At 54.9% G+C, this 20,125-nt stretch overlaps 3 protein-coding genes and 1 long non-coding RNA gene across 6 annotated transcripts; 1 reads left to right on the top strand and 3 right to left on the bottom strand.

Moving 5' to 3' along the window:
* Positions 1 to 873: 873 nt before the first annotated feature.
* On the bottom strand, positions 874 to 4,836 carry LOC145527550 (uncharacterized). The gene is made up of 3 exons (XM_081545652.1): positions 2,490 to 4,836; positions 1,778 to 2,090; positions 874 to 1,526 (listed from the first exon to the last, which is right to left on the bottom strand). Exons 1-3 carry the CDS (start codon positions 2,898 to 2,900, stop codon positions 1,252 to 1,254), a joined length of 999 nt encoding a protein of 332 aa, XP_081401778.1. The 5' UTR covers positions 2,901 to 4,836; the 3' UTR covers positions 874 to 1,251.
* Positions 1,421 to 13,687, top strand: LOC145527667 (uncharacterized). Of its 2 annotated transcripts, XR_014069840.1 has the most exons (5): positions 3,025 to 3,250; positions 5,488 to 5,745; positions 6,364 to 6,475; positions 10,651 to 10,876; positions 13,114 to 13,687. It is a non-coding gene; the product is annotated as an uncharacterized LOC145527667 (long non-coding RNA). The 2 variants fall into 2 exon arrangements; XR_014069839.1 differs by lacking the exons at positions 10,651 to 10,876; positions 13,114 to 13,687 and having other exon boundaries at positions 1,421 to 3,250; positions 6,364 to 6,892.
* Positions 8,500 to 13,679, bottom strand: LOC145527566 (uncharacterized). Its single transcript, XM_081545671.1, has 3 exons — positions 10,116 to 13,679; positions 9,404 to 9,716; positions 8,500 to 9,152 (listed from the first exon to the last, which is right to left on the bottom strand). Exons 1-3 carry the CDS (start codon positions 10,524 to 10,526, stop codon positions 8,878 to 8,880), a joined length of 999 nt encoding a protein of 332 aa, XP_081401797.1. The 5' UTR covers positions 10,527 to 13,679; the 3' UTR covers positions 8,500 to 8,877.
* A 2,439-nt stretch (positions 13,688 to 16,126) lies between the features above and the next one.
* Positions 16,127 to 17,928, bottom strand: LOC145527584 (uncharacterized). Of its 2 annotated transcripts, none has more exons than XM_081545697.1 (3): positions 17,743 to 17,928; positions 17,031 to 17,343; positions 16,127 to 16,779 (listed from the first exon to the last, which is right to left on the bottom strand). In XM_081545697.1, the coding sequence occupies exons 1-3, from the start codon at positions 17,875 to 17,877 to the stop codon at positions 16,505 to 16,507; spliced, it is 723 nt and encodes a 240-aa protein (XP_081401823.1). In that variant the 5' UTR covers positions 17,878 to 17,928; the 3' UTR covers positions 16,127 to 16,504. The 2 variants fall into 2 exon arrangements, with proteins under 2 accessions (XP_081401823.1, XP_081401822.1); XM_081545696.1 differs by having other exon boundaries at positions 16,127 to 16,720; positions 17,743 to 17,919.
* Positions 17,929 to 20,125: the final 2,197 nt, after the last annotated feature.

Genomic DNA, 20,125 nt, shown 5'->3' with positions numbered 1-20,125 from the left:
AGGCAGGCAGGCAGGCAGGGCATGAGAACACCTGAGCTGCCTTCATGAGTGAATGGTGTGGGGGCAGAGGAAGAGAAGCCGGTCTGCTCCCTCGTGTGGTGCCCAGGGCAGGTTGTCCCCAGAGGAAACCCTTACGACGGTGAGGACTATCACTGCTGTTTCCCAAGGGGTTCCGTCGGTGCGTGTCTTCCCCGGAGCGGTCAGGCCGTCTCTCAAGTACACTGGCCATGGGCATTGCCTCTCCTTGGAACTTCCCATGTGTTTCTCTTTTTTATGGAACAGTGATTTTCTAGAGTGGTTCTGGGCCACAAGGATGTTGGGTCATTTTCTAGCCTTCTGTCATGAAGAACGCTTTCCTGGGCATGGGGGTGGTTTGTTGTTCCAGCTCCCTTTCTTGGCTTCTTTTGGGAGCTGGTGCAACAAGAGGAGCTCAGCCTCTGCCTTCTGGCTGAGATGTCACCCTTCAAACAGCAATGCCTGCCTGGAGATAATGATGGCAGTTGCCAAAAGGGCTTCGTTTGGCACATGGTATCTTGAAAGGACGTACACCGTCCTTTCAGCTATCAAAGGCTAGTTCAAATGACATAAAAATGAGAACTCACCAATGGAGTCTTACAGTAGGTGGAGAGTCCGAAAAACACTCCTTCAGTCATTTCGCTGAGAGTCATTGATTGGGGACACCAAGAATATAGGAAGGAATGCAGAAAGAAAAGATGAAATTGTGTTCAGGATCGGGGGGAGGGATGAACAGGGCGTGCTTGCCTTGAATCCAGGCTTTGTTGGGGGGTGGGGCATAAAGATGGAACGGGTCTGAAACTACAAAGTGGTGATGGTAACACAGTATCACCAGAGTTACACAACAGTGTTCCCAGATTGCAACAATGATGAAACAGTTTACTAATCCCAACTTAACCAACAAAAATCCAGGAAACCATACAAAAAATAAAACATCACCAGAAAGGTGGAAACAAACCACATGCAAAGCAGTTCAGGGGAAAGGAACTCCATGTCCCCTGGGGGCAGACCGAGTTGCCGGCATCCACGGTGAGCAGACAGGGATGGAGGCTGCAGAGCCGACCGCTCCCCTGGACGTGGTGTTTCCGGTAAGGGCTCTGGGTCTCTGTCCAGAGCGGGGGCTCTTTCTCCCTGCAGGGCTGGGTGAGTCATCGTGGGCGTCTGGGTGTTGCGCGGGAGCCAGGGCAGGCTCTCCCTGCCGAGGCGGTGACTCTTCCTCTGCCTCGGGTTCTCTTGCTAAAGCCCGAGCAGGTAGAGGTGCACGTGGAGGTGGAGGTTCTCGCTGAGGGGGTGGGACATCAGTGCCTGGGGCTGGGGGTCCTGCAGGCACGGAGATCCGATCTGCCCGGTGTGCTGGCCAGTACCCAGCTGGCCTGGTGTCTCTGCGAGGGCAAGTCTCGCTTCTCCATCTGCCCTCGGTGGATCCCTGGGTCCTGCACCTGGAGCCACCACCTGTGTGGGGACAGGTCTGGGAAGTGGAGCCTGGTTCCAGTTGGAGGCCAGTGCTAGAGCTGGGGGAGAAGCAAAGTTTGCCCACAGGCCAGCCTTGGCATGTGCGTACCCCGGGACAGAAACCTTCCAAGAGGTTCCCAAAGAATACCCAGCGTCAGATGTCTTTTGGGACTGAAGTGTGCAAGATGGGGGGCGGGGGGTGTGAGGCCAGCGCTTGCTGCAGGCCCAGCAGCAGCTTTCGAGGACTCGTCCCTGTGTAGCTCAGCACCCCTCCCCACACACTCCCGTGCACCAGCCCCAGCGTCCTCACCTCTGTGCTGTGGCGTGCTGGGCTCCAGGTCCTCCTGGTGCCTCAGAGGCCGGGGTTCTCTGGACTCTGGGTCGGAGCCGGGTGTGCTGAGCTCCGTGGAAGCCTCAGACTGGGCCGCCGGCTGTATCCTGGGCGGTGTCTCGGCAGCAGGCCTTCCCCACCTCCGCGTCTCCCCCGGTGGGGCTGATGCCTCCGTGGGCACGCTGACCTGGAGCCTGCACTGGGCCTCACGGGCGGGCGGGTGGTGCTCCGACCCCTCCCTCTGGGAGCTGGATGGGGTGTCCCCGTCCTCGGCCTCATCACGTGGGAAGCTCTGCAACGACAGTGACCGTCAGCCAGCCATGCTGGGAGTTTTCCGAGCTGGGCCTGGCCAGTGGAGCCGCTGCTTCTGCCTGCTCGAACTTCTCTTCCCAGAAGGGTCAGAGACGTGTGTCTGCTCAGATCCCCACCCGGGAGGAAAGAGACCCATCTGAGGGTGTGAGGTCAGCCTGGCCGGTCGGCGCTGCCCACACTCTCCCCATCCCGCCCAGCCTGCTCTCCCCTGGGGTGTGGGCACAACTTGTCCACAGGCTTCTGACCCCACATCCGCCTGGGCTTCCTTGAGGGAGACACAGCCCGAGAAACCCGCATCCCCACACACAGGCAAAGGACCCGGTGTTTCCGGGTGGCATGGGAGAGGTGGCCTGGCCCGGCCTGGGGCTCCCCGTGTTACCTTTCTGTTTCTCCGGGCAAAGGGCCAGAGGCCTCTCGGGGGTGTCCTGAGCCAACGTCGACAGGGTGCCCACGCACACTGCCTGTGAGCTCTCCTGAGGCCCCGGCCTCTGGGCAGGGGCAAACAGCAGAACATCTTGGCAGCAAGTGATCTGGCTGGGGGCTCCTCTCCGCTCTGGAGGCCTGGATACCCGGATTGCGGGTTCTGTTGGGTTCTGTTGCCGGCAGGTGACATCATTTCCTGGGGTTCGTGCTGAGGTCCCTTCCTCAAAACTTCCCAAGGGAATCTCTGGGTTTCTGACTGCTCGACCACCCCCCTTAGGCCATGTGCAGGCACAATGACACCCACACGGCCCAGCCCACAGCCCTGGGGAGGCCTGGGTTCAGCCAGGGCCTGAGCTCCGAGGACCATGCTGCTCTCAGACCAGGCTCCTTCTTCTCATAAGTGGTGTGGCCCTGGACAAGCATATGCCCCTCAGGGTTGCCCCAGTCTCTCCATCTGCAGAGTGGGGGTCATTCTCCCATCTGCTTCCTAGGTCTGTCGGCCTACGAGCAGCTCCATGCCTTTCCACCTGGGGCCGATATCACGTGGAGCTCGTGCGCTGAGACTTCAGAAAGAAAGATTCCATCCAGGGCTGACACAGCACAGAATGGGGCAGAACGAGGCCTGGATGCGCCGTGGAACCCAGGAAAAGGCACTCCCCCTCCTGACTGTTTTGAGACCCCGCATCCAAGTTGGAGGACCGAAAGGAAGACTCGAAGGTCTCCCTCTCTTATAGAAAAGAGTAGCCAACTTTCTGGTCCTCTGTTTCCATTGAGATTCTGTTCAAGGGTCCCAGCTCGGCTTCTGCGGGTGGCTGAGCTTCTAATGGCTCCCTGCGTTCTTGTCTTTTCCTCTCCAAACCTTCCGTCCTTTTCCCCCTTCTGGGGTGGAAGGGCGCTGTCATTGCTTCTACCTTCGAGACAGATTGAGGAATAGTCTGGACCATCGACTCCTTTCCTCTCTTTGGTTCCGTGTCTCTCTCTGGCTGTGTCCCTCTCTTTTCCTTTCTCAATTCCGTCTGTGTCTTCCTCTTTCTCTCTCGTGTGTGGATGGATGGATGGATGCTAGGGATGCACATGTATATGATTAGATGAGGGTTATGTTTTAGGGATAGGTTAGAGGGAGAGAAAGGCTTTAGGTCAGAGTTGGTCATGGGGGAAGGGTCAAGGGTGGTGGTGGTGTTTCTTGGAATCTGAGTGCTGTGCATTCTTCGTCTCTTTCCATATGAACCCCTTCTCAGATACACCACTTGCAAGGAGTCTCTCGTGTTCCGTTTCCTATCTTTTGCATTTGTGAATGCTTAGCCTCTCTGTTGTGAATAGGTTCCATTGGATGGAAACCCAGTGGTGTACTTCGTTTACCTCTTTCCCTTACTTGAAGAGACCCATTTCGACCTCCGCCCAGCAAATGGCAAGGAGACTCTGATGTTAAGGAGCCTTTGACCTACGCTTCTTTCTAGCTATCTCATGACATCAGTCTTTAGGGTGAGGTTTTTCCCCGATATTGAGGTGGTATGAGATCAAACCCAATAGCGTTCTTCAGATGTAGCTGTCTGGTTTTCCCATGGACATTGATTGAAGAGGCTTTCTTGTTCCCATTTGGATATTCTCACCGTCTGTGTCAGAGATGAGTTGACCATGGATGCTGGGGTTTGTTTCTGGACCCTCAACTTTATTCCATCGATCTGGATCTGTGTGTGTTGTTGTATTCCCAATAGCATACTGTCCTGCTGCTGCTGCTGCGGCTAAGTCACTTCAGTCGTGTCTGACTCTGCAAGACCCCATGGCCTGTAGCCTACCAGGCTCCTCCGTCCAGGACATTTTCCAGGCAAGAGTACTGGAGTGGGTCGCCATTGCCTTCTCCGATACTCTCCTGAGGATCCTAGTTTGGTCGTCTAATTTCCTTTCACACAACCTTGGATGTCCGTATCGGGGCTTTTTCGTCGGATTGTATTGACAATGTAGGCTCTTTTCTGTTTCCGTACCCCTTTTGCAATTCTTTGTTCGGTGCGAAAATGCATTGGCATTTTGGGAGGAATAGCATGGAAGCTGTGGATTGCCATGTGGGGCTGTGACATGATTTTCCCAGTAGGAATTCTTTCAAGCCCTGAGCACAGCTTCTCTTTCCAGTGATTGGTGTGGGCTTGATCTTCCTCCTTCCATCTCTCGCCGTTTTGTGAGAACAGGTCCATCCTTCCCTTCTGGGGTAGATGGACTCGTGGATATCACTTCAGTGAATGGCATTGTCAGTGGGGGTGATAATTCCCTTCTCATTGGAAGACTTTGCTGTGAGTATTAGAAATGCAAGTGACTTCTCTTCCCCTTCCTCCCTGTCCATGTCTCAGAGCCACCGGGAAACAGAGGCCTCATCCACGGTCACACAGGCCTGAGGGGGTGCAACTAGACTGTTGTTTCTTCAGGCCCTCAGTGCTGGACATCATCCGGGATACTCTGTGTGTGTCTTCCTCCGTCTGGTGTCCCTTCAGACCTTTCCCTAGTTTTCACAGGCTTGTTGTGTTGGCGTTCTTTGTCTGTTTGGAGACACATCCTTGATAAGCTTTGTGTTTCCACTCATTCGTCTCGCGATGTATGACCTGTCTTTTGCTTTTGTAATGAGGTCTTTCCCACAGTAGATATCTTTGATTTTGCAAAGTCCACTGTATTCTCTGGGTTTTTTTTGTGGACTGCCTTTTAGTTTTGTGTGTGAAGACTCAAAGCACGTGTCCGGTTTCTGCTCATTGTTCTTCTAGTTTTGTGACAAGTTTTCATGGAAAGTTTGTCTAGGGATAACTGGAAGTGAACTCGGTGTAAGGTGTCAAGTCTCCATCTCCATTCATGTCATCCCCTGCAGTTTCCAATTCCCTGTTCCTGAGTGGTTTTGGAGATCTTGTGGGAAGGTTGGTTGCATTGGAGTTTGCATTTCCACCTTGATTCGATTCACACTGTTCTGCCCTCAGGGACACTGTCAAGGGGGAGTGAGGAGCAGCCTGCACTTCCAGCAGTGACCACACGGTGGGGCGAGTGCTGCTCTCCCCTCTGGGAGCCCCAGGCCACAGGCATCCCAGTGAGGAGCCAGCTCTGTGCTCAGCTGAAAGGAGTTAGTCTCTCAGGAGCCTCGGAGCCCTTGCCTTTGGATCACCCAGGGTGGGCATTTACTGGGACAGAAAAAATTGCCCTGAATTCCATGGACGGAAGAGCCTGGCTGTGTAGAGTTGGTGAGTTGCCATGAATCAGACACAACTGAGGACACAAAAATTCAATAGATTAAAACACATTTTGGGGGTGGGGGGGAGTGAAAGTGGGTGATGTGGGTTTTTTTGTCTTATATAATAGCCAAGGGAAATCTAGTTTAAACCTAAATTCACATAGATGGGAAAGGTATAGCTCTCCGTCACCCTATTTAAAAAAAAAAAAACTACTAAACTTTTCTGAAAGTTTATTTAGTAGCTTCCTTGAGCAGTTTATTGTGGAGCATTTTTTTTTTTCTGTGACATTGGCCTCATTAAAAATTATGGTTTGCCTTTAGTGGATAATTTTGTTCATTGGTTTCTTAGAGAACCTTGGTAATCTTTGAGTTTCCTGGGGAGTATGGTCACATGACCTGGCCCTGGCCAATCGGTGCGTTCCACCTCCCTGGCCACTGTGATTGGCTCCGGGCTGGGGCAGTGCCCAATCGGGGCCCAGGGCCGGGCCTCACGTTGGAAGCCAGGGGAAGACGAGCTCTCGTCCTGCTGGGGTAGGGGAAGGGGTGGGGCCGGGGGAGGTCAGGCTCCAGCAGTGGGAGGGGCTTGAGGTCCGCCTGCGGCAGTTGGTGACATTCCTGCTCCCCTCAGGGCAGAGCCGCCGGCCTGAGAATGAGGGCGCTGCTGAGCCCAGGGGCTGGGATGGCCCGTTGCTGCTGTGGTCCCAAAGCTCCACCCGAGACCTGAGGGAAGCCGTCTGCCCGTGAGTCCTCTCCCGCTTGTCTGTCAGCTTGTTTGAAGCATGCTGGGTTTTCTGCCCAGCTGGCTAAGGGGAGTCCCTGGAAATGCAAGGGTGTGGGTTTTGGCAGACTTCAGGGAAGACATGCCAGATGAGCCTGGGAGACTCCAGCTTAAGCTGGATTCAGGAGATATCTCTTCGGGCCAGCTAGTAATTGTAGGATAAGCCTAATGAGTCTTCACAGGATGAAAAGAGTAACGTGCCAAGGTAGCAATCGATGTCCTCATTCGAGAGGATGAAGCTGGTGCTCAGAGAAGGGGGGAACTTGGCCACAGCAAGGAGGTGTGCACCCAGACAGAACCCCCCAGATCCGGCCATTGGAGCTCAGGGAGGCCACTGGTGTGGCTTGTCCCTGTGGCAGGGCCCGAGGCAGGCAGCCCACCCTGATTCCTGCGGGGGCCTGACTTGGGAAGTGCCATCTGGTAGCTTTGAGACTCACCAAACCAAATTGCACTGGAGAGAGGAGGGACACCTTCCTTCATCCACCCCCCACCCCCGCCGGATTCCCACATACCCTGACCCCTTTCTCTCGATTTCGGAGCCATTTCCAGAGTCCCGCTCATATGACCTCATTTGAAGTGCACTGTGGACGGGCTGCCATCTGCAGCTGCTACCACAGCAGCCAAGGGCTTTAGCTCCCGACTACCTCCCTTCCTTTGGAACTTGGGGGCCCTCTACTCCCCACTTGCACACCACAGACCTTTGCTGAGGATTGTGGGGACCCTCACTCAGTTTGCAGCACGTTGTAGCCATCCCTGTCCTCCCTTGAAACTCAGCTTGTGAGCTCCTTTGGAGCAGCGTGGCCCACCTGGCTGCAACGGAAGAGACACAGCTGACAGTGAAACAACAGCTTAGATCTGAGAGCCGGAAAGCTCTGTCAAAAGGGACCTCCCTCTTCACACCGTAGAGGCTGTAGGAGCCGCCAGGCTTTCGGAACCAGTGCTGGGGCCAAAATGACTCCACAGCTGTTTTCCTTCCTGGGGAGGGTTCTGGCTCGAGCGGGAATGGCTCAAGTCTCCTAAGGTTCTGAAAGCCCACTGTGTGCAGATTCACGGTACACAGAGAGGAAAAGGTGGAGTCCTAGCCTGGAGGTGGTCACAGCTCACGGATGAGCCAGGCAGGCAGGCAGGCAGGGCATGAGAACACCTGAGCTGCCTTCATGAGTGAATGGTGTGGGGGCAGAGGAAGAGAAGCCGGTCTGCTCCCTCGTGTGGTGCCCAGGGCAGGTTGTCCCCAGAGGAAACCCTTACGACGGTGAGGACTATCACTGCTGTTTCCCAAGGGGTTCCGTCGGTGCGTGTCTTCCCCGGAGCGGTCAGGCCGTCTCTCAAGTACACTGGCCATGGGCATTGCCTCTCCTTGGAACTTCCCATGTGTTTCTCTTTTTTATGGAACAGTGATTTTCTAGAGTGGTTCTGGGCCACAAGGATGTTGGGTCATTTTCTAGCCTTCTGTCATGAAGAACGCTTTCCTGGGCATGGGGGTGGTTTGTTGTTCCAGCTCCCTTTCTTGGCTTCTTTTGGGAGCTGGTGCAACAAGAGGAGCTCAGCCTCTGCCTTCTGGCTGAGATGTCACCCTTCAAACAGCAATGCCTGCCTGGAGATAATGATGGCAGTTGCCAAAAGGGCTTCGTTTGGCACATGGTATCTTGAAAGGACGTACACCGTCCTTTCAGCTATCAAAGGCTAGTTCAAATGACATAAAAATGAGAACTCACCAATGGAGTCTTACAGTAGGTGGAGAGTCCGAAAAACACTCCTTCAGTCATTTCGCTGAGAGTCATTGATTGGGGACACCAAGAATATAGGAAGGAATGCAGAAAGAAAAGATGAAATTGTGTTCAGGATCGGGGGGAGGGATGAACAGGGCGTGCTTGCCTTGAATCCAGGCTTTGTTGGGGGGTGGGGCATAAAGATGGAACGGGTCTGAAACTACAAAGTGGTGATGGTAACACAGTATCACCAGAGTTACACAACAGTGTTCCCAGATTGCAACAATGATGAAACAGTTTACTAATCCCAACTTAACCAACAAAAATCCAGGAAACCATACAAAAAATAAAACATCACCAGAAAGGTGGAAACAAACCACATGCAAAGCAGTTCAGGGGAAAGGAACTCCATGTCCCCTGGGGGCAGACCGAGTTGCCGGCATCCACGGTGAGCAGACAGGGATGGAGGCTGCAGAGCCGACCGCTCCCCTGGACGTGGTGTTTCCGGTAAGGGCTCTGGGTCTCTGTCCAGAGCGGGGGCTCTTTCTCCCTGCAGGGCTGGGTGAGTCATCGTGGGCGTCTGGGTGTTGCGTGGGAGCCAGGGCAGGCTCTCCCTGCCGAGGCGGTGACTCTTCCTCTGCCTCGGGTTCTCTTGCTAAAGCCCGAGCAGGTAGAGGTGCACGTGGAGGTGGAGGTTCTCGCTGAGGGGGTGGGACATCAGTGCCTGGGGCTGGGGGTCCTGCAGGCACGGAGATCCGATCTGCCCGGTGTGCTGGCCAGTACCCAGCTGGCCTGGTGTCTCTGCGAGGGCAAGTCTCGCTTCTCCATCTGCCCTCGGTGGATCCCTGGGTCCTGCACCTGGAGCCACCACCTGTGTGGGGACAGGTCTGGGAAGTGGAGCCTGGTTCCAGTTGGAGGCCAGTGCTAGAGCTGGGGGAGAAGCAAAGTTTGCCCACAGGCCAGCCTTGGCATGTGCGTACCCCGGGACAGAAACCTTCCAAGAGGTTCCCAAAGAATACCCAGCGTCAGATGTCTTTTGGGACTGAAGTGTGCAAGATGGGGGGCAGGGGGTGTGAGGCCAGCGCTTGCTGCAGGCCCAGCAGCAGCTTTCGAGGACTCGTCCCTGTGTAGCTCAGCACCCCTCCCCACACACTCCCGTGCACCAGCCCCAGCGTCCTCACCTCTGTGCTGTGGCGTGCTGGGCTCCAGGTCCTCCTGGTGCCTCAGAGGCCGGGGTTCTCTGGACTCTGGGTCGGAGCCGGGTGTGCTGAGCTCCGTGGAAGCCTCAGACTGGGCCGCCGGCTGTATCCTGGGCGGTGTCTCGGCAGCAGGCCTTCCCCACCTCCGCGTCTCCCCCGGTGGGGCTGATGCCTCCGTGGGCACGCTGACCTGGAGCCTGCACTGGGCCTCACGGGCGGGCGGGTGGTGCTCCGACCCCTCCCTCTGGGAGCTGGATGGGGTGTCCCCGTCCTCGGCCTCATCACGTGGGAAGCTCTGCAACGACAGTGACCGTCAGCCAGCCATGCTGGGAGTTTTCCGAGCTGGGCCTGGCCAGTGGAGCCGCTGCTTCTGCCTGCTCGAACTTCTCTTCCCAGAAGGGTCAGAGACGTGTGTCTGCTCAGATCCCCACCCGGGAGGAAAGAGACCCATCTGAGGGTGTGAGGTCAGCCTGGCCGGTCGGCGCTGCCCACACTCTCCCCATCCCGCCCAGCCTGCTCTCCCCTGGGGTGTGGGCACAACTTGTCCACAGGCTTCTGACCCCACATCCGCCTGGGCTTCCTTGAGGGAGACACAGCCCGAGAAACCCGCATCCCCACACACAGGCAAAGGACCCGGTGTTTCCGGGTGGCATGGGAGAGGTGGCCTGGCCCGGCCTGGGGCTCCCCGTGTTACCTTTCTGTTTCTCCGGGCAAAGGGCCAGAGGCCTCTCGGGGGTGTCCTGAGCCAACGTCGACAGGGTGCCCACGCACACTGCCTGTGAGCTCTCCTGAGGCCCCGGCCTCTGGGCAGGGGCAAACAGCAGAACATCTTGGCAGCAAGTGATCTGGCTGGGGGCTCCTCTCCGCTCTGGAGGCCTGGATACCCGGATTGCGGGTTCTGTTGGGTTCTGTTGCCGGCAGGTGACATCATTTCCTGGGGTTCGTGCTGAGGTCCCTTCCTCAAAACTTCCCAAGGGAATCTCTGGGTTTCTGACTGCTCGACCACCCCCCTTAGGCCATGTGCAGGCACAATGACACCCACACGGCCCAGCCCACAGCCCTGGGGAGGCCTGGGTTCAGCCAGGGCCTGAGCTCCGAGGACCATGCTGCTCTCAGACCAGGCTCCTTCTTCTCATAAGTGGTGTGGCCCTGGACAAGCATATGCCCCTCAGGGTTGCCCCAGTCTCTCCATCTGCAGAGTGGGGGTCATTCTCCCATCTGCTTCCTAGGTCTGTCGGCCTACGAGCAGCTCCATGCCTTTCCACCTGGGGCCGATATCACGTGGAGCTCGTGCGCTGAGACTTCAGAAAGAAAGATTCCATCCAGGGCTGACACAGCACAGAATGGGGCAGAACGAGGCCTGGATGCGCCGTGGAACCCAGGAAAAGGCACTCCCCCTCCTGACTGTTTTGAGACCCCGCATCCAAGTTGGAGGACCGAAAGGAAGACTCGAAGGTCTCCCTCTCTTATAGAAAAGAGTAGCCAACTTTCTGGTCCTCTGTTTCCATTGAGATTCTGTTCAAGGGTCCCAGCTCGGCTTCTGCGGGTGGCTGAGCTTCTAATGGCTCCCTGCGTTCTTGTCTTTTCCTCTCCAAACCTTCCGTCCTTTTCCCCCTTCTGGGGTGGAAGGGCGCTGTCATTGCTTCTACCTTCGAGACAGATTGAGGAATAGTCTGGACCATCGACTCCTTTCCTCTCTTTGGTTCCGTGTCTCTCTCTGGCTGTGTCCCTCTCTTTTCCTTTCTCAATTCCGTCTGTGTCTTCCTCTTTCTCTCTCGTGTGTGGATGGATGGATGGATGCTAGGGATGCACATGTATATGATTAGATGAGGGTTATGTTTTAGGGATAGGTTAGAGGGAGAGAAAGGCTTTAGGTCAGAGTTGGTCATGGGGGAAGGGTCAAGGGTGGTGGTGGTGTTTCTTGGAATCTGAGTGCTGTGCATTCTTCGTCTCTTTCCATATGAACCCCTTCTCAGATACACCACTTGCAAGGAGTCTCTCGTGTTCCGTTTCCTATCTTTTGCATTTGTGAATGCTTAGCCTCTCTGTTGTGAATAGGTTCCATTGGATGGAAACCCAGTGGTGTACTTCGTTTACCTCTTTCCCTTACTTGAAGAGACCCATTTCGACCTCCGCCCAGCAAATGGCAAGGAGACTCTGATGTTAAGGAGCCTTTGACCTACGCTTCTTTCTAGCTATCTCATGACATCAGTCTTTAGGGTGAGGTTTTTCCCCGATATTGAGGTGGTATGAGATCAAACCCAATAGCGTTCTTCAGATGTAGCTGTCTGGTTTTCCCATGGACATTGATTGAAGAGGCTTTCTTGTTCCCATTTGGATATTCTCACCGTCTGTGTCAGAGATGAGTTGACCATGGATGCTGGGGTTTGTTTCTGGACCCTCAACTTTATTCCATCGATCTGGATCTGTGTGTGTTGTTGTATTCCCAATAGCATACTGTCCTGCTGCTGCTGCTGCGGCTAAGTCACTTCAGTCGTGTCTGACTCTGCAAGACCCCATGGCCTGTAGCCTACCAGGCTCCTCCGTCCAGGACATTTTCCAGGCAAGAGTACTGGAGTGGGTCGCCATTGCCTTCTCCGATACTCTCCTGAGGATCCTAGTTTGGTCGTCTAATTTCCTTTCACACAACCTTGGATGTCCGTATCGGGGCTTTTTCGTCGGATTGTATTGACAATGTAGGCTCTTTTCTGTTTCCGTACCCCTTTTGCAATTCTTTGTTCGGTGCGAAAATGCATTGGCATTTTGGGAGGAATAGCATGGAAGCTGTGGATTGCCATGTGGGGCTGTGACATGATTTTCCCAGTAGGAATTCTTTCAAGCCCTGAGCACAGCTTCTCTTTCCAGTGATTGGTGTGGGCTTGATCTTCCTCCTTCCATCTCTCGCCGTTTTGTGAGAACAGGTCCATCCTTCCCTTCTGGGGTAGATGGACTCGTGGATATCACTTCAGTGAATGGCATTGTCAGTGGGGGTGATAATTCCCTTCTCATTGGAAGACTTTGCTGTGAGTATTAGAAATGCAAGTGACTTCTCTTCCCCTTCCTCCCTGTCCATGTCTCAGAGCCACCGGGAAACAGAGGCCTCATCCACGGTCACACAGGCCTGAGGGGGTGCAACTAGACTGTTGTTTCTTCAGGCCCTCAGTGCTGGACATCATCCGGGATACTCTGTGTGTGTCTTCCTCCGTCTGGTGTCCCTTCAGACCTTTCCCTAGTTTTCACAGGCTTGTTGTGTTGGCGTTCTTTGTCTGTTTGGAGACACATCCTTGATAAGCTTTGTGTTTCCACTCATTCGTCTCGCGATGTATGACCTGTCTTTTGCTTTTGTCATGAGGTCTTTCCCACAGTAGATATCTTTGATTTTGCAAAGTCCACTGTATTCTCTGGGTTTTTTTTGTGGACTGCCTTTTAGTTTTGTGTGTGAAGACTCAAAGCACGTGTCCGGTTTCTGCTCATTGTTCTTCTAGATTTGTGACAAGTTTTCATGGAAAGTTTGTCTAGGGATAACTGGAAGTGAACTCGGTGTAAGGTGTCAAGTCTCCATCTCCATTCATGTCATCCCCTGCAGTTTCCAATTCCCTGTTCCTGAGTGGTTTTGGAGATCTTGTGGGAAGGTTGGTTGCATTGGAGTTTGCATTTCCACCTTGATTCGATTCACACTGTTCTGCCCTCAGGGACACTGTCAAGGGGGAGTGAGGAGCAGCCTGCACTTCCAGCAGTGACCACACGGTGGGGCGAGTGCTGCTCTCCCCTCTGGGAGCCCCAGGCCACAGGCATCCCAGTGAGGAGCCAGCTCTGTGCTCAGCTGAAAGGAGTTAGTCTCTCAGGAGCCTCGGAGCCCTTGCCTTTGGATCACCCAGGGTGGGCATTTACTGGGACAGAAAAAATTGCCCTGAATTCCATGGACGGAAGAGCCTGGCTGTGTAGAGTTGGTGAGTTGCCGTGAATCAGACACAACTGAGGACACAAAAATTCAATAGATTAAAACACATTTTGGGGGTGGGGGGGAGTGAAAGTGGGTGATGTGGGTTTTTTTGTCTTATATAATAGCCAAGGGAAATCTAGTTTAAACCTAAATTCACATAGATGGGAAAGGTATAGCTCTCCGTCACCCTATTTAAAAAAAAAAAAAAACTACTAAACTTTTCTGAAAGTTTATTTAGTAGCTTCCTTGAGCAGTTTATTGTGGAGCATTTTTTTTTTCTGTGACATTGGCCTCATTAAAAATTATGGTTTGCCTTTAGTGGATAATTTTGTTCATTGGTTTCTTAGAGAACCTTGGTAATCTTTGAGTTTCCTGGGGAGTATGGTCACATGACCTGGCCCTGGCCAATCGGTGCGTTCCACCTCCCTGGCCACTGTGATTGGCTCCGGGCTGGGGCAGTGCCCAATCGGGGCCCAGGGCCGGGCCTCACGTTGGAAGCCAGGGGAAGACGAGCTCTCGTCCTGCTGGGGTAGGGGAAGGGGTGGGGCCGGGGGAGGTCAGGCTCCAGCAGTGGGAGGGGCTTGAGGTCCGCCTGCGGCAGTTGGTGACGTTCCTGCTCCCCTCAGGGCAGAGCCGCCGGCCTGAGAATGAGGGCGCTGCTGAGCCCAGGGGCTGGGATGGCCCGTTGCTGCTGTGGTCCCAGAGCTCCACCCGAGACCTGAGGGAAGCCGTCTGCCCATGAGTCCTCTCCCGCTTGTCTGTCAGCTTGTTTGAAGCATGCTGGGTTTTCTGCCCAGCTGGCTAAGGGGAGTCCCTGGAAATGCAAGGGTGTGGGTTTTGGCAGACTTCAGGGAAGACATGCCAGATGAGCCTGGGAGACTCCAGCTTAAGCTGGATTCAGGAGATATCTCTTCGGGCCAGCTAGTAATTGTAGGATAAGCCTAATGAGTCTTCACAGGATGAAGAGAGTAACGTGCCAAGGTAGCAATTGATGTCCTCATTCGAGAGGATGAAGCTGGTGCTCAGAGAAGGGGGGAACTTGGCCACAGCAAGGAGGTGTGCACCCAGACAGAACCCCCCAGATCCGGCCATTGGAGCTCAGGGAGGCCACTGGTGTGGCTTGTCCCTGTGGCAGGGCCCGAGGCAGGCAGCCCACCCTGATTCCTGCGGGGGCCTGACTTGGGAAGTGCCATCTGGTAGCTTTGAGACTCACCAAACCAAATTGCACTGGAGAGAGGAGGGACACCTTCCTTCATCCACCCCCCACCCCCGCCGGATTCCCACATACCCTGACCCCTTTCTCTCGATTTCGGAGCCATTTCCAGAGTCCCGCTCATATGACCTCATTTGAAGTGCACTGTGGACGGGCTGCCATCTGCAGCTGCTACCACAGCAGCCAAGGGCTTTAGCTCCCGACTACCTCCCTTCCTTTGGAACTTGGGGGCCCTCTACTCCCCACTTGCACACCACAGACCTTTGCTGAGGATTGTGGGGACCCTCACTCAGTTTGCAGCACGTTGTAGCCATCCCTGTCCTCCCTTGAAACTCAGCTTGTGAGCTCCTTTGGAGCAGCGTGGCCCACCTGGCTGCAACGGAAGAGACACAGCTGACAGTGAAACAACAGCTTAGATCTGAGAGCCGGAAAGCTCTGTCAAAAGGGACCTCCCTCTTCACACCGTAGAGGCTGTAGGAGCCACCAGGCTTTCGGAACCAGTGCTGGGGCCAAAATGACTCCACAGCTGTTTTCCTTCCTGGGGAGGGTTCTGGCTCGAGCGGGAATGGCTCAAGTCTCCTAAGGTTCTGAAAGCCCACTGTGTGCAGATTCACGGTACACAGAGAGGAAAAGGTGGAGTCCTACCCTGGAGGTGGTCACAGCTCACGGATGAGCCAGGCAGGCAGGCAGGCAGGGCATGAGAACACCTGAGCTGCCTTCATGAGTGAATGGTGTGGGGGCAGAGGAAGAGAAGCCGGTCTGCTCCCTCGTGTGGTGCCCAGGGCAGGTTGTCCCCAGAGGAAACCCTTACGACGGTGAGGACTATCACTGCTGTTTCCCAAGGGGTTCCGTCGGTGCGTGTCTTCCCCGGAGCGGTCAGGCCGTCTCTCAAGTACACTGGCCATGGGCATTGCCTCTCCTTGGAACTTCCCATGTGTTTCTCTTTTTTATGGAACAGTGATTTTCTAGAGTGGTTCTGGGCCACAAGGATGTTGGGTCATTTTCTAGCCTTCTGTCATGAAGAACGCTTTCCTGGGCATGGGGGTGGTTTGTTGTTCCAGCTCCCTTTCTTGGCTTCTTTTGGGAGCTGGTGCAACAAGAGGAGCTCAGCCTCTGCCTTCTGGCTGAGATGTCACCCTTCAAACAGCAATGCCTGCCTGGAGATAATGATGGCACTTGCCAAAAGGGCTTCGTTTGGCACATGGTATCTTGAAAGGACGTACACCGTCCTTTCAGCTATCAAAGGCTAGTTCAAATGACATAAAAATGAGAACTCACCAATGGAGTCTTACAGTAGGTGGAGAGTCCGAAAAACACTCCTTCAGTCATTTCGCTGAGAGTCATTGATTGGGGACACCAAGAATATAGGAAGGAATGCAGAAAGAAAAGATGAAATTGTGTTCAGGATCGGGGGGAGGGATGAACAGGGCGTGCTTGCCTTGAATCCAGGCTTTGTTGGGGGGTGGGGCATAAAGATGGAACGGGTCTGAAACTACAAAGTGGTGATGGTAACACAGTATCACCAGAGTTACACAACAGTGTTCCCAGATTGCAACAATGATGAAACAGTTTACTAATCCCAACTTAACCAACAAAAATCCAGGAAACCATACAAAAAATAAAACATCACCAGAAAGGTGGAAACAAACCACATGCAAAGCAGTTCAGGGGAAAGGAACTCCATGTCCCCTGGGGGCAGACCGAGTTGCCGGCATCCACGGTGAGCAGACAGGGATGGAGGCTGCAGAGCCGACCGCTCCCCTGGACGTGGTGTTTCCGGTAAGGGCTCTGGGTCTCTGTCCAGAGCGGGGGCTCTTTCTCCCTGCAGGGCTGGGTGAGTCATCGTGGGCGTCTGGGTGTTGCGCGGGAGCCAGGGCAGGCTCTCCCTGCCGAGGCGGTGACTCTTCCTCTGCCTCGGGTTCTCTTGCTAAAGCCCGAGCAGGTAGAGGTGCACGTGGAGGTGGAGGTTCTCGCTGAGGGGGTGGGACATCAGTGCCTGGGGCTGGGGGTCCTGCAGGCACGGAGATCCGATCTGCCCGGTGTGCTGGCCAGTACCCAGCTGGCCTGGTGTCTCTGCGAGGGCAAGTCTCGCTTCTCCATCTGCCCTCGGTGGATCCCTGGGTCCTGCACCTGGAGCCACCACCTGTGTGGGGACAGGTCTGGGAAGTGGAGCCTGGTTCCAGTTGGAGGCCAGTGCTAGAGCTGGGGGAGAAGCAAAGTTTGCCCACAGGCCAGCCTTGGCATGTGCGTACCCCGGGACAGAAACCTTCCAAGAGGTTCCCAAAGAATACCCAGCGTCAGATGTCTTTTGGGACTGAAGTGTGCAAGATGGGGGGCGGGGGGTGTGAGGCCAGCGCTTGCTGCAGGCCCAGCAGCAGCTTTCGAGGACTCGTCCCTGTGTAGCTCAGCACCCCTCCCCACACACTCCCGTGCACCAGCCCCAGCGTCCTCACCTCTGTGCTGTGGCGTGCTGGGCTCCAGGTCCTCCTGGTGCCTCAGAGGCCGGGGTTCTCTGGACTCTGGGTCGGAGCCGGGTGTGCTGAGCTCCGTGGAAGCCTCAGACTGGGCCGCCGGCTGTATCCTGGGCGGTGTCTCGGCAGCAGGCCTTCCCCACCTCCGCGTCTCCCCCGGTGGGGCTGATGCCTCCGTGGGCACGCTGACCTGGAGCCTGCACTGGGCCTCACGGGCGGGCGGGTGGTGCTCCGACCCCTCCCTCTGGGAGCTGGATGGGGTGTCCCCGTCCTCGGCCTCATCACGTGGGAAGCTCTGCAACGACAGTGACCGTCAGCCAGCCATGCTGGGAGTTTTCCGAGCTGGGCCTGGCCAGTGGAGCCGCTGCTTCTGCCTGCTCGAACTTCTCTTCCCAGAAGGGTCAGAGACGTGTGTCTGCTCAGATCCCCACCCGGGAGGAAAGAGACCCATCTGAGGGTGTGAGGTCAGCCTGGCCGGTCGGCGCTGCCCACACTCTCCCCATCCCGCCCAGCCTGCTCTCCCCTGGGGTGTGGGCACAACTTGTCCACAGGCTTCTGACCCCACATCCGCCTGGGCTTCCTTGAGGGAGACACAGCCCGAGAAACCCGCATCCCCACACACAGGCAAAGGACCCGGTGTTTCCGGGTGGCATGGGAGAGGTGGCCTGGCCCGGCCTGGGGCTCCCCGTGTTACCTTTCTGTTTCTCCGGGCAAAGGGCCAGAGGCCTCTCGGGGGTGTCCTGAGCCAACGTCGACAGGGTGCCCACGCACACTGCCTGTGAGCTCTCCTGAGGCCCCGGCCTCTGGGCAGGGGCAAACAGCAGAACATCTTGGCAGCAAGTGATCTGGCTGGGGGCTCCTCTCCGCTCTGGAGGCCTGGATACCCGGATTGCGGGTTCTGTTGGGTTCTGTTGCCGGCAGGTGACATCATTTCCTGGGGTTCGTGCTGAGGTCCCTTCCTCAAAACTTCCCAAGGGAATCTCTGGGTTTCTGACTGCTCGACCACCCCCCTTAGGCCATGTGCAGGCACAATGACACCCACACGGCCCAGCCCACAGCCCTGGGGAGGCCTGGGTTCAGCCAGGGCCTGAGCTCCGAGGACCATGCTGCTCTCAGACCAGGCTCCTTCTTCTCATAAGTGGTGTGGCCCTGGACAAGCATATGCCCCTCAGGGTTGCCCCAGTCTCTCCATCTGCAGAGTGGGGGTCATTCTCCCATCTGCTTCCTAGGTCTGTCGGCCTACGAGCAGCTCCATGCCTTTCCACCTGGGGCCGATATCACGTGGAGCTCGTGCGCTGAGACTTCAGAAAGAAAGATTCCATCCAGGGCTGACACAGCACAGAATGGGGCAGAACGAGGCCTGGATGCGCCGTGGAACCCAGGAAAAGGCACTCCCCCTCCTGACTGTTTTGAGACCCCGCATCCAAGTTGGAGGACCGAAAGGAAGACTCGAAGGTCTCCCTCTCTTATAGAAAAGAGTAGCCAACTTTCTGGTCCTCTGTTTCCATTGAGATTCTGTTCAAGGGTCCCAGCTCGGCTTCTGCGGGTGGCTGAGCTTCTAATGGCTCCCTGCGTTCTTGTCTTTTCCTCTCCAAACCTTCCGTCCTTTTCCCCCTTCTGGGGTGGAAGGGCGCTGTCATTGCTTCTACCTTCGAGACAGATTGAGGAATAGTCTGGACCATCGACTCCTTTCCTCTCTTTGGTTCCGTGTCTCTCTCTGGCTGTGTCCCTCTCTTTTCCTTTCTCAATTCCGTCTGTGTCTTCCTCTTTCTCTCTCGTGTGTGGATGGATGGATGGATGCTAGGGATGCACATGTATATGATTAGATGAGGGTTATGTTTTAGGGATAGGTTAGAGGGAGAGAAAGGCTTTAGGTCAGAGTTGGTCATGGGGGAAGGGTCAAGGGTGGTGGTGGTGTTTCTTGGAATCTGAGTGCTGTGCATTCTTCGTCTCTTTCCATATGAACCCCTTCTCAGATACACCACTTGCAAGGAGTCTCTCGTGTTCCGTTTCCTATCTTTTGCATTTGTGAATGCTTAGCCTCTCTGTTGTGAATAGGTTCCATTGGATGGAAACCCAGTGGTGTACTTCGTTTACCTCTTTCCCTTACTTGAAGAGACCCATTTCGACCTCCGCCCAGCAAATGGCAAGGAGACTCTGATGTTAAGGAGCCTTTGACCTACGCTTCTTTCTAGCTATCTCATGACATCAGTCTTTAGGGTGAGGTTTTTCCCCGATATTGAGGTGGTATGAGATCAAAACCAATAGCGTTCTTCAGATGTAGCTGTCTGGTTTTCCCATGGACATTGATTGAAGAGGCTTTCTTGTTCCCATTTGGATATTCTCACCGTCTGTGTCAGAGATGAGTTGACCATGGATGCTGGGGTTTGTTTCTGGACCCTCAACTTTATTCCATCGATCTGGATCTGTGTGTGTTGTTGTATTCCCAATAGCATACTGTCCTGCTGCTGCTGCTGCGGCTAAGTCACTTCAGTCGTGTCTGACTCTGCAAGACCCCATGGCCTGTAGCCTACCAGGCTCCTCCGTCCAGGACATTTTCCAGGCAAGAGTACTGGAGTGGGTCGCCATTGCCTTCTCCGATACTCTCCTGAGGATCCTAGTTTGGTCGTCTAATTTCCTTTCACACAACCTTGGATGTCCGTATCGGGGCTTTTTCGTCGGATTGTATTGACAATGTAGGCTCTTTTCTGTTTCCGTACCCCTTTTGCAATTCTTTGTTCGGTGCGAAAATGCATTGGCATTTTGGGAGGAATAGCATGGAAGCTGTGGATTGCCATGTGGGGCTGTGACATGATTTTCCCTATAGGAATTCTTTCAAGCCCTGAGCACAGCTTCTCTTTCCAGTGATTGGTGTGGGCTTGATCTTCCTCCTTCCATCTCTCGCCGTTTTGTGAGAACAGGTCCATCCTTCCCTTCTGGGGTAGATGGACTCGTGGATATCACTTCAGTGAATGGCATTGTCAGTGGGGGTGATAATTCCCTTCTCATTGGAAGACTTTGCTGTGAGTATTAGAAATGCAAGTGACTTCTCTTCCCCTTCCTCCCTGTCCATGTCT

Source organism: Giraffa tippelskirchi, chromosome 11 (assembly GCF_054371585.1).
Source record: "Giraffa tippelskirchi isolate mGirTip1 chromosome 11, T2T-mGirTip1v1.2.pri, whole genome shotgun sequence".
Taxonomy (NCBI): Eukaryota; Metazoa; Chordata; class Mammalia; order Artiodactyla; family Giraffidae; genus Giraffa; species Giraffa tippelskirchi.
This window is presented reverse-complemented; position numbering and strand designations above follow the sequence as displayed.

Bases quoted from the DNA above. Each gene is read 5' to 3' on its own strand.
- LOC145527550 (XM_081545652.1), bottom strand. From the start codon at position 2,900: ATGGTCCTCGGAGCTCAGGCCCTGGCTGAACCCAGGCCTCCCCAGGGC. The intron at 2,091-2,489 runs GTAACACGGGGA...CTGTCGTTGCAG, and splicing joins TTGCCCGGAGAAACAGAAAG to AGCTTCCCACGTGATGAGGC. The intron at 1,527-1,777 runs GTGAGGACGCTG...CTTCTCCCCCAG, and splicing joins CAGCACGCCACAGCACAGAG to CTCTAGCACTGGCCTCCAAC.
- LOC145527566 (XM_081545671.1), bottom strand. From the start codon at position 10,526: ATGGTCCTCGGAGCTCAGGCCCTGGCTGAACCCAGGCCTCCCCAGGGC. The intron at 9,717-10,115 runs GTAACACGGGGA...CTGTCGTTGCAG, and splicing joins TTGCCCGGAGAAACAGAAAG to AGCTTCCCACGTGATGAGGC. The intron at 9,153-9,403 runs GTGAGGACGCTG...CTTCTCCCCCAG, and splicing joins CAGCACGCCACAGCACAGAG to CTCTAGCACTGGCCTCCAAC.
- LOC145527584 (XM_081545696.1), bottom strand. From the start codon at position 17,877: ATGTTCTGCTGTTTGCCCCTGCCCAGAGGCCGGGGCCTCAGGAGAGCT. The intron at 17,344-17,742 runs GTAACACGGGGA...CTGTCGTTGCAG, and splicing joins TTGCCCGGAGAAACAGAAAG to AGCTTCCCACGTGATGAGGC. The intron at 16,721-17,030 runs GTGAGGACGCTG...GTCCCCACACAG, and splicing joins CAGCACGCCACAGCACAGAG to GTGGTGGCTCCAGGTGCAGG.